General features: G+C 44.2%; 1 protein-coding gene across 6 annotated transcripts in view; it reads left to right on the plus strand.

Moving 5' to 3' along the window:
• The window catches only part of LOC146075597 (serine/threonine-protein kinase N1-like), a 91,251-nt gene that overhangs the window by 18,570 nt on the left and 49,332 nt on the right, over window positions 1–23,349 (plus strand). For 5 of the 6 annotated variants that reach the window (XR_014473600.1, XM_083184981.1, XM_083184980.1 and 2 more), the window contains 5 exons: window positions 13,133–13,513; window positions 14,184–14,323; window positions 16,715–16,826; window positions 18,960–19,105; window positions 23,068–23,272. Coding sequence is in view for 5 of the 6 variants with exons in the window: in XM_083184981.1 (XP_083041107.1) it covers window positions 13,213–13,513; window positions 14,184–14,323; window positions 16,715–16,826; window positions 18,960–19,105; window positions 23,068–23,272 (904 nt within the window). In the remaining variant the exon portion in view is untranslated. Of the gene's footprint in view, window positions 1–1,867; window positions 2,024–13,132; window positions 13,514–14,183; window positions 14,324–16,714; window positions 16,827–18,959; window positions 19,106–23,067; window positions 23,273–23,349 lie in introns of those variants that run through there. The other variant, XM_083184982.1, reaches the window with a different exon arrangement.

The raw sequence follows: 23,349 nt of genomic DNA on the forward strand, positions 1-23,349 counted from the left end.
CAGCAGCCAGAGAGGGAAAGTCTGGCCTGCGGCTGTTACCAGGTGTGCGGTGTGCTGACGTCATCCGCCTGCCCTCGCCCAGTCTTCTCGCACACACTGGCCCTTATTCAGATCGCAAATTTGTTCTCAAAATGGGAAATATCATGTGCACTGCAGGTGGGGCAGATTAACAAATGCAGAGAGAGTTACATTTGGGTGGGGTGTGTTGAAAGTGAATTCTAAATTGCAGTTAAAAATAATGCCACCAGTATTTACCCTGCACAGAAACAAAATAGCTCAAACAAATGTATCTCTTTCTGTACATGTTACATCTGCCCCACCTGCAGTGCACATGGTTTTGCCCATTTTGAGAACACATTTGTACTGCAATCAGGTCTGAATAACGGCCACTGCTTGGCCCTGCCACAGTTCTTTTCTTTGACTCGATAAACTAAAATTGTTCTTGCTCAGCTTCCATACGCGATAGGCTGATCGTAATATACTTAGATCTTTCTTGAAAACCACACAAAAATTTTCCAGCGGTTTTTGAGATTAGTGCATTGACACATTAGGCTTCGGGGACTTTCTTTAATACTATGTAAAGGTGCCCATACACGCACCAATATGTGTGCTGTGCGTTTTGTACTTTATTTGTGCCGTGCGATTCTGGCACTTGTAGGGGGATGCGATGCGATGTACTGTACTTTGCGGGTGCAATGTGATTTTAGCCACTTTTTTTTAAAGTTAATAGGTTCTAATGGACATCGCATGTACTCCTGTACTGATGTGATGCAATGAAGCACAAAAAGTACTGCCTGCAGATACTTTTTGTGCTTTACAATATTGTACCTGCGAGGACGCGCATCGCATCCCAGCAGGTACACGGTGCGATTATTGCACATGCAATGCGTTTTGTACTTTAAAAGTAAAAAACGCATGCGAAAATCGCAGCGTGTATGGGCACCTCACAAATGCTTTGTCCCTGGACTTCCCTGGTAATGTATGATTGCCATCACCTGTGGTGAGCTAGGTAATTGAGGCAAGCTGCATCCGGCCAATCAGAGGCCGCCCTTTACTGCACAGGGGGGGGCGCAGTATGCAATCATGATGATAAATATCAGCTGAACCAACTACCCACTATAGATTGGTGCCTTGCATCACTAGCTTTGTAGCTACAGTATACTAACAATAATTACAATGTTCATATCGATTAAAGGTGCCCACACACTAGAAAGATCTGCGATCATAAGATGTGCGCATAAATTAGCCTTCAAATCTTTTCTCCGATCTGGACATAAGATTTCAGGCAAGTGCACATCTTTACCAAAGATTTTTCTTAAGACCCCCTGTGCGTTCCTATGGATCTTTTGTTAAATCTTCTAAACTTTTGTGCAGCACGTAAGATCAGAAGATTTAGCAAAAGATCCAGGGGAGCGAGCATCGGCCGATTTTCGACCGATTATCGGCCCAAAATCGGCCCAAAAATCGTTCTAGTGTGTGGGCACCTTTAGACTTGTCACAAAAAAAACAGTGTCTTGTGTACACAACACTTTATTACATCAGTGTATTGTGTACAAAAAGGGTAATGCAATGCATTTACTAACAATATCATTCCCCATTTCTTTGCAATGAGACTATCACTATCTCTTGCGCAAGTGCTTCTGTTTGTGACTTGCGTGTGTCTTGTGATGCTTCCAACATACAGACATAAGAACATCTTTCTATTTTTGTAATGTTTTTTTCTTTGTATTTTGTGAGTCCAAATTCAGTCAACTTTAAATTAACTCCAGTAGATTCCAGATCTGTGACTTGCAAACACATTGATGGCTGATGTACAGTTACACACTCACAGTTAGTTCTGCAGCAATGAACACAGGAAATCCAGGGAGGGACCGTCAGAAAGAGCCCGCCACTCTGTGTGTGTGTGTGACACATCGTGTCATCCTGTGTGTGGCTAAAGGGCAGCAGTGGTGACACTGTGACACCCTGAGAGCGCGTGTGACAAAGAATGCCACATACCCCAGCTGAGGAGCAATATACAGAGGTACAGTTGTCTCGTGCCTGGCTGGATTCATTTTGCATTTGCTGTATCGACATTGATTTTGTTTTATTATTACTGTTGTATTGTATTGTATACTTTTGTTATTATATATGCCTTTGTTATACAGTATGTGTCTCAGTGGCTTGACTCTACATTTGTGAGTAGGGTCACGTGGTCTTACATTTTACTGACGTTTAACATATAAATAATGTAGCATTGTCTATCCCAGTAAAGCTTTTTGATGGAATCACAGTTCAGAGTTATATGCTGTTGGAAGACTGTGAAGATGTGAATCAGCATGTGTTTATATCACAGCATACAGTACACTGGGGCAGATGTATTAAGCCTGGAAAAGTGCTAAAGTGGAAGATACACCAGCCAATCAGCTGTATTTGAAAAAAAAATGACAGTTAGGAGTTGATTGGCTGGTGCGTTATCACGGCTTTATTACTACTTTATCACTTTACCAGACTTAATATTTCTGTCCCACTATGTGCTACTGGTGTTTTTGGGTATTTAAACATTATGATTTCCTCTGTATAGCACCTCATGCGATTTCTACAGCCAGAACGAGACAGATGATAGTGCTGGTGGTGTGTGTGTGGGGGTGTCTCTACAGGCTGGTCAAGATATATTGGTTCATTGTGATATCCTCTGTGTATTTACAATGAGTATGTTGAATTGGGTTGTTGGATGCACCTAGATTGCAAGAAATGGATTTTGGGAGCAGTGATCTGAGAGCAGGAGTAGGGACAATCTATAAGACATTGACAGAGCATCATTATCCTACACTAGTTTTCAGAGGTGGGGTTAATAATGTAGCACTAGGGGTGAGATTCAGGAAGTCAGACATTACGAAAGTAAGGAGGCGATAGACCAAAGACATATGCATCTGTAGTAAGTGCCTGCAATGCTTTCACTCAAGTCTGTCGGTGTAATCATGTGACTAGTTAGGCTTACCTACTATCCCTTTAAACAGGGTCACTCATGAATTACCATACAAGGACGCTTATGAATTGCACAGATTCTGTGCCTGGCTGACTTGAATCCTGCATTTTGCCTGGTTTTATTTAGCCACAGAACCTGCATAAAACAATTTAAACACAGTAGACAGCGAGCAAAAGCCGTCGACCAGAAGGAAAGAATAAACGCCCATTGCAAAATTGCAAATATTCGCAAATTGCAGTGCATTCGCAGATTCATTGTCAATTCCAAGAAAATTAAAGAGCACTTTCCATCTGAGCAAATGGGAGTAATGCCCCTTACACACAGGGTGATGGGTGCTGTGTGCTGAGCGATCTAGTTAAGCACAGATCGTCAGCATACAGTGATGCACCAGCGATGTGTGCTGAGCAATCTTTCACAGCCAGTGTTCTAATGTGAGAGAACACTGGCGGAGACTAGATCATACTTGCCTACTTTTCAAAACTAGTTTCGGGGAGATTATATTTGGTAATAAAATTTTGCACAGCACCCCATTGAGGGGCCCCTTTCTCAATGGTCCCCCACCCTCTGTCTCAGCTACTCCCTTGACCTTGTCTGCAACAGCCCTGGTGCTCTCTCTGATGTCTAAATCTTCTCTATTCCACTATCTGATCTTCACCCCTCTCTATGCCCAAAATTTCTGTCATCAGAAGCAATCCTAAGACTTTTAACCCTGTATATCCTATCCTCCTTCCTCAATACTCTCCTCTTTGTCCTATCTACCCTGGCCTACCGCAAACAGATGGTCTCCTTCTTCAACCTCACTCTCGCCTTCATAGACCCCCATCTCCTCTGCCCCCCTTTGCCAGTCCAAACCTCAACCCTGGCACTCCAAACTAATGGTTTGCACACACGGGAGATATGCCGTGCTATGCGAGTCCCGATACGATCAGATCGTATCGGGACTCGCATAGCACGGCATGCTGCAGAGGCACAATTTTGACTATATAGTGCAGATCTGTACTATATAGTCTTGGCTGCCCTCTCTATTTGGCTGCCGATTTGCGCTCACACGGGAGTGCGCAACGGCAGTGCATCAGGCTCGCAAGCCCTAAAAAAGCACACAAACAGCATGCGATATGGCTTCGGATGTTCACTATATCGGGAACATCGGAAGCCAGATCGCACCGTGTGTACACACTATAACCCAGTACTTGCAGATATGCTCATGCACTACCAAACATCAATCTTTGGCAGGTTTCCTTACTTCAAGTTTATCCAATCTTCATACAGCACTGCCCTTTACTTTGTTAAACAAACCTTTTTTCAGTCACTCATCTCTTTTCAGTCTTCCAGTCCTTGCTGCCTCTTTGCTACTTCTAACACCTTCCTTTGCCTCCTCCCCTCCTCTCTCACTGTCTTTTACCTCTTTTGTCCAGAATTATGGTAATCCAACACAAAATCTCCTCTTCGCTGCCCCATGCTCGTTACCCACCCTCCAGCCACCTACCCTTTTGCTTCTTCCACCCTATCAAGGATGACAAAGTCCACTCCTTTACATTATCATCACACCGCCACCTGTCCCTTTGAACCCTCTTGCTTTCTTTGCTCCCTCTCCCCCACTGCCTGCTCCCACCTTACTCACATCTTGAACTTTTCACTCTCCACTGGGATCTTTCACTCCCCCTTCTTTTCTTTAAAAAACAAACAAAAAAAAACAATCTTGACCCATCCTCACGCCTCTAGTTACTTATACATATAACGCATGTTTTTTTCCCAGGGAGTTTATGTTGTCACTTTTGCACTTTTTTATTATAAAAAAAAAAAAATGAATATACTATAGGGACTATTGAGGAAAACATACTGTGGAACCTGAGGAACAATAATTAAATGCAAGTCTTCACCTATCTCACTCAAATATTACTCTCAGTGGGCACCATTTGTCACCATTTTCCCTAGAGATGTGTGGTTTGGTTTTCCAGAAATCCAAATTTTGAGGATCAAAACCTGTTCTGGATCTCCCGGGGAGAACCGATCCAAGTCCCAGTTTGAATCTTCCCACAGTTTAATATATTTCGATTGTAAATCTTTATTTCGGGTTTTAGATTGCAAAAGTTACATGAATTCAGCTGTTTTTATTAATATTTATTGATTTTTAAACAAATAGATTTGTAACTAAACCAAGTGAATCCAAACCAAAACACTTGAGGGTGGTTTTATCAAAACCAAAACACAATGATGAATTAGAACCAAAACACGTGGGTCACACACATCTCCAATTTTTCCTAGATTCTCCACCTGTTGAAACTATAGCATCGTTGACTAAAAAGTCCCATACACACTATGCATAGTTAACAATATCGGCCACGGGTTGCTGATAATGAGTGTACACACTGAACATATTGTTAAGTGATCTAATTCAGTGACCTGCATGTTCAGCAGACAGTGAGGCTCGTTAAGGACGTGCGGGAGCGTGCATCGTTAACTATATTTAGGGCAGTATTCAATTCCCTTTTTCGGCATGTGCAGCGAATCCTGTTTAGGATTCGCTGCATATTCACTGCATTTCGGAGGGCTGGAGCATTCGCTGCCAGCCCTTTTTGCCTTCTTATTCAACGCCGCAATGCTGCCCCTGACAGCGATTTTTAACCAGGAGATGGAAGTCTCCCTGCCTGCCCCAGAATGTGGTGGGGGGAGGAGGGCTCCCGGGGACACAGTCAGCACAAGCTGCCCTCCTCCCGGTAGAGCTGGCTGGGGCGCTGTGGAGGGAACCGCTGCACTGGTCCCGCTCATGCATATGTAATGAGCGGGACCAGTGTGAAGTGAATATGTAATGAGTGGCGAAACGGAGAACTGGTTGGCATTCACTGTTCGCTTCCGGCGAACAGTGAACATTGAATAGGGTGAATCAGATTTTCAGTGGAAAAGGTTCACCGCAGGGAGTGAAAACAGCCCGATTCTGCGGGAAAAAATGTGAATCGGGAGCATTGAATACTGCCCTGTACACACTTGATGATATTGTGAAAGATAACTCTCAGAAGGCCCTTTCACGATATCCTCTAGTACAGGGCTGGGCAATTGCGGCCCTCCAGATGTTCTACACATCCCAGGATGCTTTGCATTAGTTTTGCTATGTGGCCATGCTAAAACTGATGCAAGGCAACATCTGGAGGGCCACAATTGCCCAGCCCTGCTCTAGTATATATGAAGCTAAAGGTAGCCACTCAGAATACAAAGAGTGTTTAAATTGGTAACTAGTAAATGAGCAGAGACATACTTTCTGTATATTATGGGGGAAATTTAATAAGAATGTGAATATGACTCCGTCGTATTCGTATTCTTAATACGACTGGCATCAGTCGTATTTTGTATAAAATATGAATCGTAAATAGGGCAGATTTACTAATCTGCCCTATTTACAGATTCGTATTTTGCTGATGGCGTAGCCAGTAGTATTCTTCTGTATTTGTATTTACGGGCGCTAAATGCAAATACGAATTCGCAGCCTGCACGGATCAGTCAGATCCATGCAGGCTGCAGTGTAAAAAAAATATAATAAATAAATAATTTAAAAAAAAAAATGCTGTGGGCAGAGCCGGCCCTAGCCTAAATGACACCCTAGGCAAGATTTTGGCTGGTGCCCCCTAGCACCGCCACTAGTTCCGCCTCTGACCCTGCTCCCCTTTTCCAGCTCTATCAACCCTCATCATAGCAGTCATCATTTTGGTGCTCCTACCCGCAATATTTTAAATAGAAGCAGTGCACACATTCGGTGCGCAGCCCAAACAGGGCTGGGTTCTTGTTGGGAAGGGGCATGGCCACCCAATAGTACCCCCCAATTCAAATTGTTCCGCACAGTAGTGCAACTTTATTCACATTATATCATGCGATGGTGTCCCTTATTCGCGTTAGATCACACAGTAGTACCACTTTACTTATATACATTACTCTTCACATTATTCACATTATACCCTTAGAAAAAAATCCTGAGAAAATATTGTATTTTTAAGCACCCCCATGGCCACACTGCAACCCAGCACAAAGCAGTGCGTGCTGGGCAGAGTAGAAGAGCTGCTGCTGTCACTTAAGGGGAGGGGGCTCGTGGCCTGGGTATTTTGTACCCCCCTACCCCTATCTCTCGGCACCCCTGATAATGCCACACAGTAATGCCCCTTACACATGACACACATTATTAATGTCCTTATAAACATAGTGCCCCTTACACATTATGTCAACTTTATAAATGCCACACATAATGCCCCTTACACATATGTTGCACATTTTTAATGCCCTTATACATATGACACACATAATGCCCGTTACACATGACACACATAAGGCCTGTTACACATATGTCGCACATTATTAATGCATTTATACATGACACACATAATGCCCCTTACACATACAGATAGAGTTTAGGATTAAGTGAGTAATAGGATTACTCTGCTAATCCCCTACTGCAGGGGTGGCCAATCCGCGGCTCTCGAGCCGCATGCGGCTCTCCCCCTGTTACAGTGCAGCTCCTGGAAGCCCACACACACACACACACTCATCTCCGCTCCGGCGTTTGTACGCCGGAGCTTCCCTGTCGCCGCTGCCCACTCTGCCCGTTACATTCAGCAGTGACGTCGGCGGCAGGCTGGGGGATGTTCACGGCGGCTCGGGAGGACTCGGGTGCCTGAGCGCTCCCGAGTCCCCCATAGCCGCGCCGAACATACCCGAGCCTGCCCCCGACGTCACTGCTGCTGTAAAATGAGTGGCAGCTGGCGGCATGGCGGCCGGGTCAGGGGAGCTGACTTTTATTTGCTGAAACAAATCGCACACCATGAAAACATTTGCCTACGGTATGTAACATATGTACTGTATCTATCACTGTCAAAAGCAGAGCTATCACTTACTATGCAGAATTTATATACAGTATTCGATGTGTCTAAGTCTAATGTGAGGTATTATATTTATCTTTGTATTGTGTGAATTGTTAAATCTTAGTAGCAGGTTGTTCTGGATGTCCAGCTCTCGTGTGCGATGGAGGGGGGGCTCTAGCAGTGGTCTTACTATGGAGGGTGCAGCTGCTATGGGGCCCGGGCCTTTGGGGGGCCCGAGGGCTCAGCAGACATTCCCCTGCACCCTTGATATTTTTTTGTAGCAGCGCTGCCTGTACCGTACCTCGACCTTGCCCATTCCCCTGATTGTCTCAATTCTTTTAACCTCCTGCTCCCCCCCCCCCCCCCCCACCCACACGCCCCACACAAATAGACCACGCCCCTTTTTTGGGCACGCGCATGTTGTTGGCTCTTTAGCTTGGCTACAGATATTTTTCGGCTCTTTACCTCTGACCGGTTGGCCACCCCTGCCCTACTGCATTGTTCTATGAATTGTATTGCTGCTGACAACAATAGGATAGCCATGGCTAGCCATGCTGAGCCATGGCCTAAGGAACAAAGTTAACAGGGGCTCCAACTGTATGCCGAACACTATTGCACAACCAACCCACCCGCAGACAGCACTCGCACAGCTGCTAACACTGTGACCTCTGCCTCTGCTTGGATACAGATGTTTCCGCATACATCTTGCCTCAATAGGCCATGCAGCTCCTGGCCAGTTCTGTTAACTTTGGGTGCTTTTTTTGCAGAAAATGTGTGTTATTTGCATTGTTATGTGACCAGGACACACAAGGAGCTTCCGATGATTAACATGATATGCAGCATGCCTATATTCTGTGTGCGACTGTGGCTGTACCTGAATATGGAATGCTATGTTACAGAGATTTCCATGAATAGACTATTTCATATGCAGATACAGCCTCAATCACACACATAATATAGGCATGCTGCATGTCATTTTAATCAGCAGAAGCTGCTGGTGCCCCATGGCATTCCAAACGCCCTAGGCATTTTCCTAGTTTGCCTATGCCTAGGGCCGGCTCTGACTGTGGGGTCCCCCCCACGGCCATAACCAGCCCCAGGCTAATAGAGCCGGTCCTGGTTTTAACAAAAAAGTGAGCAGACCAAGTTGGGGTTCCCCGTGTTTTTTAAAACCAGCACCAAGCCCAAGGGTCAGTCCTGGTTCACAAAATATGGGGGACAAAATGAGTAGGGGTCCCCCGTATATTGTGAACCAGCACCAGACCCAACCAGCCAGCATGGTAATGCCACATCTGTGAGGAGACTTTTTATACAAGACCATGGTGAGTATGGTTTCCTTCCACAGGTACCCTATATGGATTACTACAGGACCAGTGGAAGGTAGGTAAGTATATGTATGTATGTATGTATGTATGTATGTATGGGCTCAATATGTAATAAAGGTTTACTTTCATTGTGTTTGTGTGTGTGTGTGTGTGTGTTTCACTATTTGTACTGTTGTGAAACTACACGTTCCAGCTGGTCCTTTAATGCCCTGCATGCTGGGGCATGCGGTTCTCTAAGTCCCTGCATGCGCGGTACAGGCTTGCTGGGACTCATAATTCCACAGAAATACACAATAGTTTTATTCTATCTTTTACAACACCAGCCCGGTGCCCACTGCACAGGGGCACCGAGGACAGCCCCAGGCTTCAGCCTGTGCAGGTAAATTCTGGAGGAGGGACCCCTTCATTGGGGCTATTCACACTTGCCCAGGCTGACCGGTCAGGGGGTAAATGCTTTGGCCGGGGGGACTTGTATAAAAAGTATCCCTTTGGCTATGGCATTACCCTGCTGGTGATGGTTCACAAAATACAGGGGATACCTACTGGTTTTGTCACCCATATTTTGTAAACCAGGACCGGCCCTTGGGCCTGGTGCTGGTTTTAAAAAATACAGAAACCCCAACTTGGTTTGTTCCCTTATTTTTTAAAACCAAGACCGGCTCTACTTTATTTATTTGTAACTTTTTTTTTCACCGAAGCCTGAACGGGTCTGAATGATCCGGGCAGGCTTCTGCCAAATACGCTTGGAAAATTATGTGTACTTTCCAGCCGTATTTGGCCACCAATTAGTGGCTGTATCTCACTAATTACCAGCCGTACTTTAAATACTACTGCTTAGTAAATTAGGAATCACCATGCTAATGAATGGTGATTCCTAGTCGTATTCATTCAATGGTATACATTTGTATTCATAAATATGAATACAAATGTGCCATGAATAGGAATAGGACCATTTTCGGCATAATAAATGCTGAAAATACGAATGCCTAAAATAGTTGTATTTTGCATATATGAATATGCCTATTTTAGACATATTTGCGTTAGTAAATTTCCCCTATATCTTGGATATATAATAGTGACTCTCTCTCTCTTTCTCTTTCTCTTGGATGTGCTCATTTTATAGTATAGTACATCTTGTAGTAATGTATTGTAAGTGTGGTATATGGTGCAAATGAGGGCTTCATGCTAAGCAGGAATTAACTACACTCATTAAGTGCAAATCAAGACAAAAGAACAGGAAGTATAAAGCAGGAACATATTTGTTAATGCCCTACTTATGGGGATGGCGGAAAAGTAGATGTGGACACACCCCTTATACAAAAAATCCACCCTGTTATGTGGATGCCTGGTTATAGGACAGATACATTTAAGATATACAGTATAAGAATTTCTATTAGCCATATCTGTTTATACTATACGGCAATATGAAAATGAATGGTTAATCAGTGTGGTTTCTACTTGACATTTTTTTATTTAGGTTTTTGGATACACTGGTTTCTTTTTTTTTTATCATTCTTTATTGATTTTTTAACATTTTCTTTAAAAAGTTTAAAAAACAGAGCATATTTTATAACATTGCATTCCCCCCCTCGCCACACCCATCCTTGACTAGAAGGGAATGCAAGTGTCATATTTTTCTATGAATTATTCTTCATGACCGTGAGTGTATTTTATATATTAACTCGATTTGTGTTATTACTTCGTTTGTGCTAATAGATAAATTCCCCTCATACCTCATGATTCTGATTCTGTGCCCTAATCATCCCTTCTACCTGTGTTTATTTACTGTTCCCTTAGTACATTTCTATGTGCCTTGAATTATAGTGCTTTCAACCATTATACTCATCTTTTAGTGACTTTTTATACATCCTATTACAGAGTGTTGATTATTATATAGTTGTGTGTGTTTTTTTTATTTTTTATATTTAGACATTTGTGTAGTCCCATAGTGTATTTTCTACGCTTAACAAAAATATTTGTTGGGGCTCATGGACCAGGTCCCGGCACTTTGCTCTTGTCTTGCAAGATACAACCATTTTCTTGCCATCATTGCAAACTGTACATTCCCCTCTGTCTACCCCCACCCCTCCTCCCTCCTAGGTTAACAATTGTCTCTCCATCTAAACTTTTTATAACCTCTCTTAATCGAGTTTCTATATGGTGTCTGGTCCTGTGTTCATTCCTCATGCAATTCCAACTCGGCTCTAAATAGCTTCCCTCAAATTTACCCATCTCTTCCATATCTTGTGGAACTTTTGTTCCATCCCTCTGGCAAGGTGTATATGTCTTTTGTGTTCCATTGTGGAGGTGACTAACGCTTGCCACATGGACAGTTCCGTGCCTTCCCCGACATGATCGAACCCATGACCTCAGTTCTGTGAGGCAATAATGCTAACCATTACACCATCCGTACTGCCCCAATTTTACACTCGTATTTCACTGCCTTCCTGTCTATTCTCTTGGAATGTCACTTCCTCAGTAAAGCAGGCAGTCTATGGCAGTGGTTTCCAAACTGTGTGCATAGACACCCTGGGTATACCGGGATTCAAATTATTTATGGTTAAAGTGATGGGAAAAAAACAGTGCTGGTGGCAGACAATCATAAAGGATGTGTCACACCATATAACTGACCGGATTCAGTATTGAATCTCGGCGGTCGGGATCCCGGCGTTCAGAATCCCGACGCCGGAGTCCCGACAGCCGAAATGCCGACAAGGGGGGGACGTGGAACGCCCCCCCTTGTGGGCTCGCTGCGCTCGCCACGCGGCGGGCCCGGTGCCTCGCTATGCTCGGCACACTAATTTATTCTCCCTCCAGGGGTGTCGTGGACACCCACGGAGGGAGAATGTGTCGGCATTTCGGCGGTCGGGATTCCGGCGTCGGGATTCTGAACGCCGGGATCCCGACCGCCGGGATTGTAACTGCATCCCAACTGACCCTAAGGAGGACATGGGGGCACAATTTACTTGATTTCAAATATTTTTTTTTCAAAATGTATCAATAAAAACTTCCTATGGGTGCCTCAAACAATGCTGATACTCTGAGGTGCTGTGATTCAAGAACATTTGGGAACCACTGCACTATGGGATTGATGATGCATTTTGCAGTCATCATGGCTACTCTCCTTCATGCAAACTGCCATAAATGATTGCATTGTACAGTGTGGCCCTATTCATGGTACCATGGCTCCCAACCGAACTTTCCCCTTTGAATCCTTGAGCAGTGTTGCCTAGATACTTTATGAGCTCTATAGAGCAAGGGCGATCAGATGGTAATATACAAATGCTGGGTACACATTAGACCACAATGCAAACAATGTAATTAATTCCCTTGAACTCTCTGTAGCTCCCTGACAAATGATATAAGGCCTGATTCAGACCTGTTCGCTAGGCTGTCTATGTTCGCAGCGTTGCGAACAGGTAAACCCTGACGTGCAAATCCCCGCATTTGCATGGGAGGGGAATTGTACGCTTACACATCGTCTTACATGCGGCCGCACCAGCTTAAAAATCATTGGATGGTCGCCGACCATCCAATGATTTTTTTCCAGTTCGCTAATAAAAATCAGTGTAGACTGACTTTCATTTCCAACAGAGATGGACGAAAAGGGGGCGGGCGCTGATGTCATGTGATGTCAGCCGCCCCGCCCAGAGCAGTCATCGACCCGATTGCACTCCTAGGAGAACGCCCCTTCTCTCCTCTGCCCGTGCGAATGCCTGGGCGAGTGTGCTCCCTGCTGAATCCGTTTGCACAAGGGGTCTGCACATGCACAGATCTGCACAATTGGAAATGGGGCCGAAAACCAATTGGGTCTGAATCAGGCCCATAGTGCAGCATACACACTGAGCGATTTTACAAACGATATTGTTGTATTTTTTCATCTATTACACTTTCACACTTCATGTTAGAAGTTTCTCATTATGCTGCATAATCGTGTTATTTCTGCAACATCCCATACTGTATACACACTTAGCAGTTTTTGGTCTCCTCCCCAGGTTAATGTCTACGCCCCCCACCGTGAATAGGGAAAGTGAGGTGCAGGGGAGAGGTGAATGTACCTTCGTGCAGAGGAGAGATGCACGCGGCGAGAGAAGGAAGAGCCAGCACTGGAGATCAGAATGAAGAGCTGCAGAGTTTAGATGGGGGCGATGGAGACAAAGGAGAGCACCAAGGACTGGAGGAGGAAAGAGAGCGGCTGCGCAGAGAGATCTGCAGGGAGCTGAAGATTATGGATGGAGCAGAGAGACTGCGCAGAGCTACCACGGAGAGAAAGAACCTGGGACACGTGGAGACCATGCTAAGGACATGTGAGAAAAGATTAGATAACTTGAGACAAGAGCTGCAAGAACTTGATGCTTGTCCGACGCCAAGTCCAGGTACTGTAATCTCTCAGCGCTGGGGATTATGTGTGTCTTATTTACCAAATTCCTGGGTCATTATTGGTTTGTACTGCTTGGTATTATTGGCACAAAAGTTTACCCTCAACACTCCGCCACATCCTATTGTGAAATGAGGTGAAGTATAATATGTTGACATTCATCATGTAGGCATGAAATATTAACATGATACAGTATAGTGTTGACATAGCATCCCTGTTGGGCCAGCTGTGAATGACCAGTTCCAGGTGGCTGCAGTCGCTTTGTCTTCCTGGTCCCGGCGGTCATGTGACTGTCATTTCTGGCTGAGTTATCGGACGTAACGGTGTTACAGCGAGTGCATTAGTTCTAAACCTAATCCTTACTCGTTCCCCTAGCGCCTAACCCTAAACGCCCCCTGTGCCTAACCTTAACCCTTCTGTCCCGCAGCATAACCCTTATATCGACATTCGGGCAATGTCCTCATTTCATAAAGCGATTTTTTTAGATGTAAATATTGTGAACATGTCGATTTTCTAAGATTTTAAAATGTTGATAAAACTGCCAACATTGTGCCGCACATTATGAATTGTCGACCTGATGACTGCATCACCTTGGTATATATGATATGTATTTCCCTGTTGTAGCTATTGAAAATAAATGTATGTACTGTACTTCTTCCTTCTTTAAGGTGGCATTATCCCCATTAGTGTTCTCTGCCAAGATCAGCAATCTCGAATCTCCAGATTAGAGCGAAAATTGGACATTGAGATGAGAGTGAAACAGGGAACTGAGAATATGATTCAGATGTACAGTAATGGTTCAGTCAAGGTGAGGCACAGTTATATTCGGAGTTCTCTAATAATGCAGCAGTTAGGGGCTGCAGTGTGTGAGGTGCCCATGGGCTCCCTGGTACAGAAGGGCCAACACTGCACACCCTGCATCCCCTACAGGGTCTTGTAGCATTGACAGTCACTCTAAACAATAGGTGGTACTCAGCTCACCGCAAAACTGGTGCGGCAGCCATTTAATGACCACCCCAGATCTGCACACCACCTACAGTTCAGAGTGTCTGTCACTGGCGCTGCATGCTAAAGAGGAGGAGGCCCGGACAGTGGCTGCACACGACCCCCCTCCTCTCTTGATACACCCCTGGCTACAATGGCTGTTTTACAGATAAAAATACAACAAAAACAAAACTATAGCATCCCAAAGAAGGTGTTTGTGGAGCAAACAGTAACAGATAGAGGCAGATGTACTAAGCATTGAGAAGTGATAAAATGGAGAGGGATAACATACCAATCAGCTCCTAAATTGCAATGCCGGCACCAGAATCCTGACTGTAGGGATCATGAATGGTGGGCGGGGGGGGGGGGGGAATAGGTTTAGGCACTAGTTAGGTTTAGTGTTAGGCTGCAGGGGAAGGAAGGTTAGAGTTAGGCTGCGGGGAGGGAGGGTTAGGGAAGATAGGCTGTGGGGTGTTTGAGTTGGGCACTAGCGGGGAGGGTCAGGATCAGTCTGCGGGATAGGAGTTATCATTTGGCTGCTAGAAGGTAGGGTAAGGCCTGGGGGGGGGGGGGGGGGGTATTCTCCCCCCGTACAGTATTCTGACCACCGGATCTAGTCAGATTAATTAGAAATCGCCACTAAACTTCCATTTTATCCACTCACCCCTAAGTGATGGGGAGTGAATTTGTAGGTTTAGATTTAACTTTTTGGGGAGTAAAATGGCCTCAAATTATCCTATAATTAACACTGTGATTAGATGTTCTCATTCAGCAGTGCTCTGTCAGGGATGCGGTTAATTTCCCGGCGGTCGGGATCCCGGCGGTCGGAATCCCGACACTGGAATCCCGACCGCCGAAATCCCAAAACTTTCTCCCTCCGTGGGTGTCCACGACACCCATAGAGGGAGAATAAAATAGCGTGCCGAGCGTAGCGAGGCACCGGGCCCGCTGCGAGGCGAGCGCAGCGAGCCCTCAAGGGGGGGCGATCCATGTCCCCCCCTTGTCGGGATTTCGGCGGTCGGGATTCCAGTGTCGGGATTCCGACCGCCGGGATCCCGACCGCCGGGAAATCATATCGGATCCCTCTGTCAACCTCCCTACCAGGAATGGCTGAGTTATCTCAAGCAGTTTAACCCACTGAATCATTTATCTCCAGTCTTAATTCACTAGAAGTTGCTCAGACATATGCATTCGGGAGTATACACAATGCAGATGCATTATATATAACTGACCGTAATTAAAAATATTTCCCAGGGACAATGGCCCTTATTCTGGTTGGTGCGGATATTTCCACGTGCGTTCGTTCCGCCGATGTTTTGTGTCTGCGCATGTGTAGAGGCATATCTGCGCATGTGCGAAAGGGACATACGTCCAAATTCCGCATGAATTGTTTACACTACGAACAGGGGGAGGAGAAGGGCTGTTTGGCCTCATTAACATATGCATACGCCCCGCGTTTCATGGGCGTTCCCATGAAAACGCTGGGCGTATGTATGGTAATGCGGTCGTGACGCACGTGTATGACATTGCCGGATGTCAGCTGCCCGCCCAGATCCCTGCTTTTGCACGGAGAAATGCCTGAGTGGTCTGAGCTCGCAGGAGCTGCCTGACCGCTCGGCCCTGCATTCAATGGTATGCGACCATCGAATGATGGGGGAGGTTCCCAGAGATGGAGGAGGTGTATACATCAGGGTTGCCGACCCTCCCGGAATTTGCGGGAGTCTCCCGAAAATCGGGTCCTTCCTACCGGCCCCCGGAAGGGTGGGCAACCCTCCCGGAATCAGGGGAACCCCCACTGAGCCCCCCGATCGCGGCATTTATATGCCGCAATCCGCGGGTCTCAGGGGAGGGGGCGGAGCTAAAACGGCACAATCGTGACGTTTTAGCCCCGCCCCCTCCATGGATAACTGTTATTTCAACTATTTGATGTAATGGGGGCGGGGCTTAATGACGTCACCCCGCTGAGGGAATCCCTGCACTAGCATGCAAGCATTCGCGGAGGAAAAATGATTTGGTGGTCACTCACCATCAAATGATTTTTCCCCCCTTCGTGGATAAAAAGTCCATACTTACTTTTATCCTGGACGTAGATGGCATTCGCCACAAAAAGTGAGAAACAATTTAAAGTGTTATTATAAACATTCGCATGTAATATTGTACACATTTTAGGGTATCCGCTATAAGATCTTTGTTAAGCAGTTACATTGTCTTACAGGATAAGAAGCTGCTCTCAGCTGCTCAACAGATGTTATCAGATAGCGACACAAAAATCCACATTCTCCGCACACAGATCCGCAGAGCTTCCCAGGACACTGGGGGAGGGGCAGGTAAGGGCCATGTGATCAATATGGGATATTCCAGATGCCATGCCACTGCAAGTACTGTATATTTTTCTATACTTACAATTAGTTTATCTATATTTTACAGACTGGAAATGAATTATGTAAAAGTCTGTTAGTTCTTTCATTTGGATGAATATAGTCATTCCAGATAAATAACATGACCATAACAAAGGTCACAATTAGATCTGGATCATTAATGTGTCAGATCTTTCTGACACCTCCTGTGAGGAAGGGTCTGTAGAGGTTCTTCATGTCCTTGTGTGGCAGTGGGAATTGTATTCATTTTCAGTAATCCACCACTGCAGAAAGAAAACTTATTTCTGCATAGTTCCAATAACTAGGCTCATCACTGCTCCCACTGCATACTGCAGTCCGAGCCTTCCCTATTCCTGAGCATACAACTTCTCCACAATGTGCTCATCTTGCTTAAATCTATGAGCCACCTTAACAGCATTGTAGGCCTTGGTCAAAGCAATACACTATTCATATATATATATTTTTTGGTGCAGGGTCCAATGTAGTAGATAAAGAAAGCACTTACCCAACCTTGCAGCAGGACAAGAGACAGACCAGCACTCAGTAAATAGTTGAAAAAAATACGTGTATTGAAGTTGTATTACAGCATAGTAACAATAGGTTACAACATCACAGCTGACCCGACAGCTGTTTCAAACTGGATCACACGTCCAGTTCTCATCAGGGGTCGCAAGGTTGGGTAAGTGCTTTCTTATATATATATATATATATATATATATATATATATATATATATATATATATAACAGTTCCTAGTTCTGGCACTCGCTATTAGGAAACGGAATCTTGCCTGTTGCCATCTGCCAAAAGGGACAGCTCGCTGTAGCCACCCACACAACCACGTACTTGCAGCGGCACTCAGGACCAATAAAGGAACACACAAAGGCAGCCCAATGTATGCCAACGTTTCAATAAGATTTTACTTATTTTCCTCAGGAAAATAAGTAAAATCTTATTGAAACGTTGGCATACATTGGGCTGCCTTTGTGTGTTCCTTTATTGGTCCTGAGTGCCGCTGCAAGTACGTGGTTATATATATATATATATATATATATATATATATATATATATATATATATATATATATATACTGTATATTAAAATCCTATATCTGCCCTCTTGCAGTCATCTGCCATCTCCCCACATGCTTCCATAGAGTAAATTGATAGTAGCACCACAGTGGATAGCTCCTGCCATCCACCAATCAGCATGCTAAAAGCCATTCACTGTCTGGCTGCAGGCAGGGAGAGTATGCTGTACTCATTAGATTGGTGGATAGTCATTCACTAGCCGTCTGGGAGGCAGGGAGAGTATGCTGTACTCATTAGATTGGTGGATGGTCATCCACTGAGTGGCTATCAGCAATCTCCACCTGCCTCCCAAGAAGCAATGGATGCAGCAGCATGAATGGGGGGGTGACAGTGGCCCCTAGGCACCTGTACGAAGGCCCATCGAATTGAGGGGCCCTGGACAGCTACCCAGTGTGCACATTCATTAAGTTAGCCTGGAGCCCCAGTGGAAACCAATTCTCATGGCAGTGTGTTCTTGTGCTGTATATTTTAGACTGTTTATATACGTATAAACAGCTCCCTCATCAAAGCTTCCACCTGGTTCACCTTGTCAAATATCGATAAATAGATTGATATACACACATACTTTGTTCTGTCCAAACTAGGGTTTTATATTATAGAAAGTTAAGAATTATTTACAAAACCAGCTATAAAACTGTACTTGATCCATCCAACAGCATCTATTTTTTGACTTGACAAAGTCTCGCCCACCACATGCGTTACACTACACAAATCTCGGCACCACTTTAAAAATTGTGGTGCCCATTTATCAAGGAACGATACATGGTGGTCCAGCCAATCAGCTTCCAGCTGTAATTTTGGAGCTGATTGGCTGGAGCATCATTTATCATACACAGCGAGTTTTCTCGTTGATAAATGAGCCCGTGTCTTGTGGTGGTATTGGTGTGTGATATAGTGTGGGCCATTTAACTATGAGCTATGAGAAAGTTTTACTGTGCAGATGAATTCATATTAAAAGACTAAATCCTCATATCTCACTAATGTCCCACCAGGTGTATCGGAGTTAAATCACATTGAGTTCCATATCGAGGAGCTGCGGCACCACTACCGGGTGGAGCGGGCTGTGGCTGAGGGAGCAGAGAATGCCCTGAGAATGCTGGGCGGCGTTAAAGCGCAGGAGAAGAGTGCTGTGAGTGAGGTACGTCTAATCGTCTTCTTTATTCAAATGATCAATATGAACATAGAATGGTTTACCACAAGCAACCAGTTAAACATATCTTACTTAAGAAATTACATATCATGTATCTGCTGTGAAGAATACTCTGCATAACCTTCGGGAGACCATGGAATCACCTGCCACCGGGCTCCAGGCCAGAAGAGTGCACTCTTAGTCCCCCATTGCGTTTCTGATGTAAAGGAGCCACAGCGCAGAGCACCGATTAGAATAACTGGGGCTCCTGCTCTGTTTTACCAGGGGAAAGGGAATTATTGTCTATGCACAAGTGTCACTGTTTGATCCACAAAGATAGATGTATGTCAAAATATATATTGTTCCACAGTAAAGAAGATAATAATGGATACTAACGTATCAGTAAATTATTAAGGTGGAGGTGCTCCCTGGAGAGTTATAAGATGCAGGAAGGAAGGACAGAAAAGAACACTCTCTTTTTTAGGGGCACAACTTGTTATTTGTATAATGTTTTAATATTAAGAATTAACTTTTATTGGGGTTCAGTTTAAAATATTGGCAGCCAATTATCACGACAAAGACAAATCTACATACATACATTGAACATATATCACAAATCAGGAGAAAATATATCTCCTAAACAAGACAACAAAGAAAAAATGGAAGCAACAGCGAAACGGCCGTCTAAACCCCTTTTCTATATGCGGCACACATCAGCTACGCTATGTCTAAGGACTTAGAAATCCAGTAACTACTCCCCTTCCAGAGCTGTACGTAGACGGGCTGTCATTTCAAGCCCACACACGCACGCTGGATCAGGAGACGCTCTCCTCCTAGAGCCGCATGCAAACTGCAGACCAATCCCGGCTCATGGGCACCTCACACAGGGATAAACCCGCTCCTGACAGCCGCATTTGAAAAATAGCTATCCCCCTGATACGCGCTGCTGACAGGGAGACTGACCACAGCAGATCAGAGTGGAATGAGAGTCTTGGATGCACTGGATAGCCCTCCCGTACACCAGCAGATAGCAGCTAAGTATAGTGGCTGCTTCCTGGGTTCACAACTGTTATTTTAGACACAGTGTTCACATTTATATAGTACATAAGATTAAATGTTAACAAGCATTCTTGTGTTTCCACGGTATATGACTATAGATAGACAAGTATTGTTCTAAAAACTTGCATTGTGTCTTACATGCCAATCTTAAAAGGTGCAAATATTGTAAAATAACGTTACCCAGCAATAAGTAATTTGTCATTAAAGTGGCAGCATTATCAAATCCCTGCTTTTTCTGCAGAGATAAATACGGCTTTGGGGAGTAACTCCCTTTTTTTCTACACAATCAACTTAGATGACCTATGTATACCTCTTTAGTGTCTATGATGCACCCAATATAATGCACATATAATTAGTCACTGTAACATAGTGCCAAAATCATTCATTCAAGTGTTTAAAACTTTCACTTTATTTTTTTAGGCTAATTTTAGTCTCACATTTCCAGGTTTGCCCTCCCCTGCCAGGGACCGCTAATTTTCCCATCAATGCCTCATGGTAAATGGGTCAAAAGCAGCATCCAGGGCTAGGAAGAGGATCTACCTTCTATACTTTATACTAATATCTTGTCTGGGCTCTCTCATTGGAGCATAAGTGTGTGTAGCTTTCCTGCAATGACCCAGTGTTAACCAGGTGGCTCCGCACACTGGGCTTTAACAGCAGAAGCCCTCTTACTCCTTCAATAGGCGTAATAAATCTGTATGCACTCGCTCACTTGCTACATTGGTACAGGTGCATTCCCCTGCAAGCAGCAGCAGTAGCAGCAGATTTTAAGGAGATTTTCTTTTCTCCCTTTTCTATCTAAAATTTTTCTTCTGTGTCCAATAAACCCACTTGATATACCAATATGTGCGCTATAGCATAATAAGGCACTTTGTTAATCAATGTCCTAAGAAATTAGCAAGAGCAATGGTTTATTGATTTACAGCCATCTATTGCACTGATGTTCTCTGTACCCCGAATTTTTCCTGCATATCATGGTTTTGAGATATTTAATTTATTAGCAGGAACTTTTATTATGAAATAAAAGACCTACTATCAATGGGTCTCTGAATTATATGTCTAACTGCTTCCAAAAAAAACTGTTTTTTCCCCTTATACAAGGGAGATTTTGTCATTTAGAGGCTGTAGATAAGTAAACAGCTACATTATTTCAAATTCTTGAATTTTGTGTTGCCAATTGCAAAACCTCAAAGTACACTTACTGTATCATTACAAGTGATGCAATTTCACATTGGAAGCATTCTGGATATTCCTTCATAAAGTGATATTTTCGCTAGTTTGCCATCACTATAACATAGCTCATCTGTTCTAGATTACACAACAGCAGAGAGCTACATTACGGATATTAACAGTATTTTTACTGTGATATATATTTTTAAATTTTTCTTTGTTTAGGAGATATATTTTCTCCTGACTTGTGTTATATGTTCAATGTATGTATGTAGATTTGTCTTTGTCGTGATAATTGGCTCCCAATATTTTAAACTGAACCCCAATAAAAGTTAATTCTTAATATTAAAACATTATACAAATAACAAGTTGTGCCCCTAAAAAAGAGAGAGTTCTTTTCTGTCCTTCCTTCCTGCTCCTGCTCTGTTACCTGTCCAACGTGACTGGAAATGTTCATTCAGCTTGTATTCGACTGGGTCTTATGGCGCACAATTGGGGGATAATGTATAATATGGTTTTGGAGGGAGCACTCATGACACAGATATGTGCTAAGTCAGCGTTTGGGGTGGTTACCCTTTATCAAGACATAACATGAACACATATACAGTACTTACATTTATAGACATTCAAAGTGACATACCCCCGCCCCGTTAGTTCCACTCCACGCTGCAGCAGGGAGCCAGGTGATGTCATAGAAGCGCGGCCGCGCTGACGGTTCCTGACACCCTGGGTGGGCATATCCTGGAGTGTCAGTGTACCGTCACCTAGGTGATATCAAAACAATACACAATTAAAACGGGGACGTATTCCGGAGAGACCTGGAATACAGATGTATCCATATGATTGGAGTTAACAGTTCTAAACAACATCACTGTGTAATATATCAACATGGATGCTATGTATATGCTGCACGTTGTGTAACAATACGGTTTTAAGCCTGATAAATGTAAAGCGGCATACTGTGCTTTAATAATGTGCAACTCTAAATCACAGAGAGAGCTAACAGGTAGAGGCTGGATGAAATGAAGCAGTGTATGAGAGTTGCTCGTTGAGCCCAAGCGGTTGCACTGTCTGAAGTCTAAAAATCCATTTAGTTTCTAACTGTAAGAGGAGAGGGCCTCTATCCCCACCCCTGGAGTTAGCTGGTATGCAGTATATCATTTTATATCTCAAAGATGGCGGTATGATTATGTAGTTTGAAGTGCCTAGCGACCGGCTGATCCGACCCTTTCCCCTCTGATACTGTATATATACTGCCCCTTTCTATATACATAATGTGTGGGGTGCACCAACATTCATCTTGCCTCCGGGGGACTGTTACAAACTTACGCCACTGTGTAGCATGCCCCTGACAGTTCCCCACAGTCACAAAACCACATGGATGGAAATGAAGGACGGAGATCTCGGCTTTACTGATCATATCTGATCATATGAGGACCCAGTCATGTTCTCTGTTCCTGTGATGTACTCGGGAAGTCTGTATTCCTTACTATATAGCCTCTTGTTCCTGCTGGTGCCCACATACAGAATACATCGTCCCCTTCGGGGAATGACTAATGCCATCGTTCCAGTCCTTAGAAGAATGCATAAGATCACTTCCAACAGCATAACTGGTATGCACATTGCTTACTGATGTCATTATTCCTTATGCGTCGAACAGTGTCTTCCTTCACATGCTTTGTCTCTGTGTAATTGCCGGTTTTCATTAATACATAAATCTACCTTCTTCTGTCATTGTCCAGGTGCAGGCTCGCCTTTTAGAGTCTCGTCAGAGGCTGGATCTGCTGAACCTATCTCTTCAGAAGTGTTTTGAGGACTTACCTGACGACCACCCTAAAAGATGTCTCTTGCGAGAGGAGATGGCTATGTGCGACTCTCCAACAAGACTCAGTCCTCCCTCATTTGCCTCTCCATACGGCACTCTCACCAAATCCGCCCCTCTCACAGGTATTTTGAAGTGTGACCACAAATATATAGGGTAAACATACCATATGAATAATCTCTGTAGTGTAATTAAGTTCTAC

The sequence above is a fragment of the Crinia signifera genome, chromosome 4 (assembly GCF_055691185.1).
Source record: "Crinia signifera chromosome 4, ASM5569118v1, whole genome shotgun sequence".
Taxonomy (NCBI): Eukaryota; Metazoa; Chordata; class Amphibia; order Anura; family Myobatrachidae; genus Crinia; species Crinia signifera.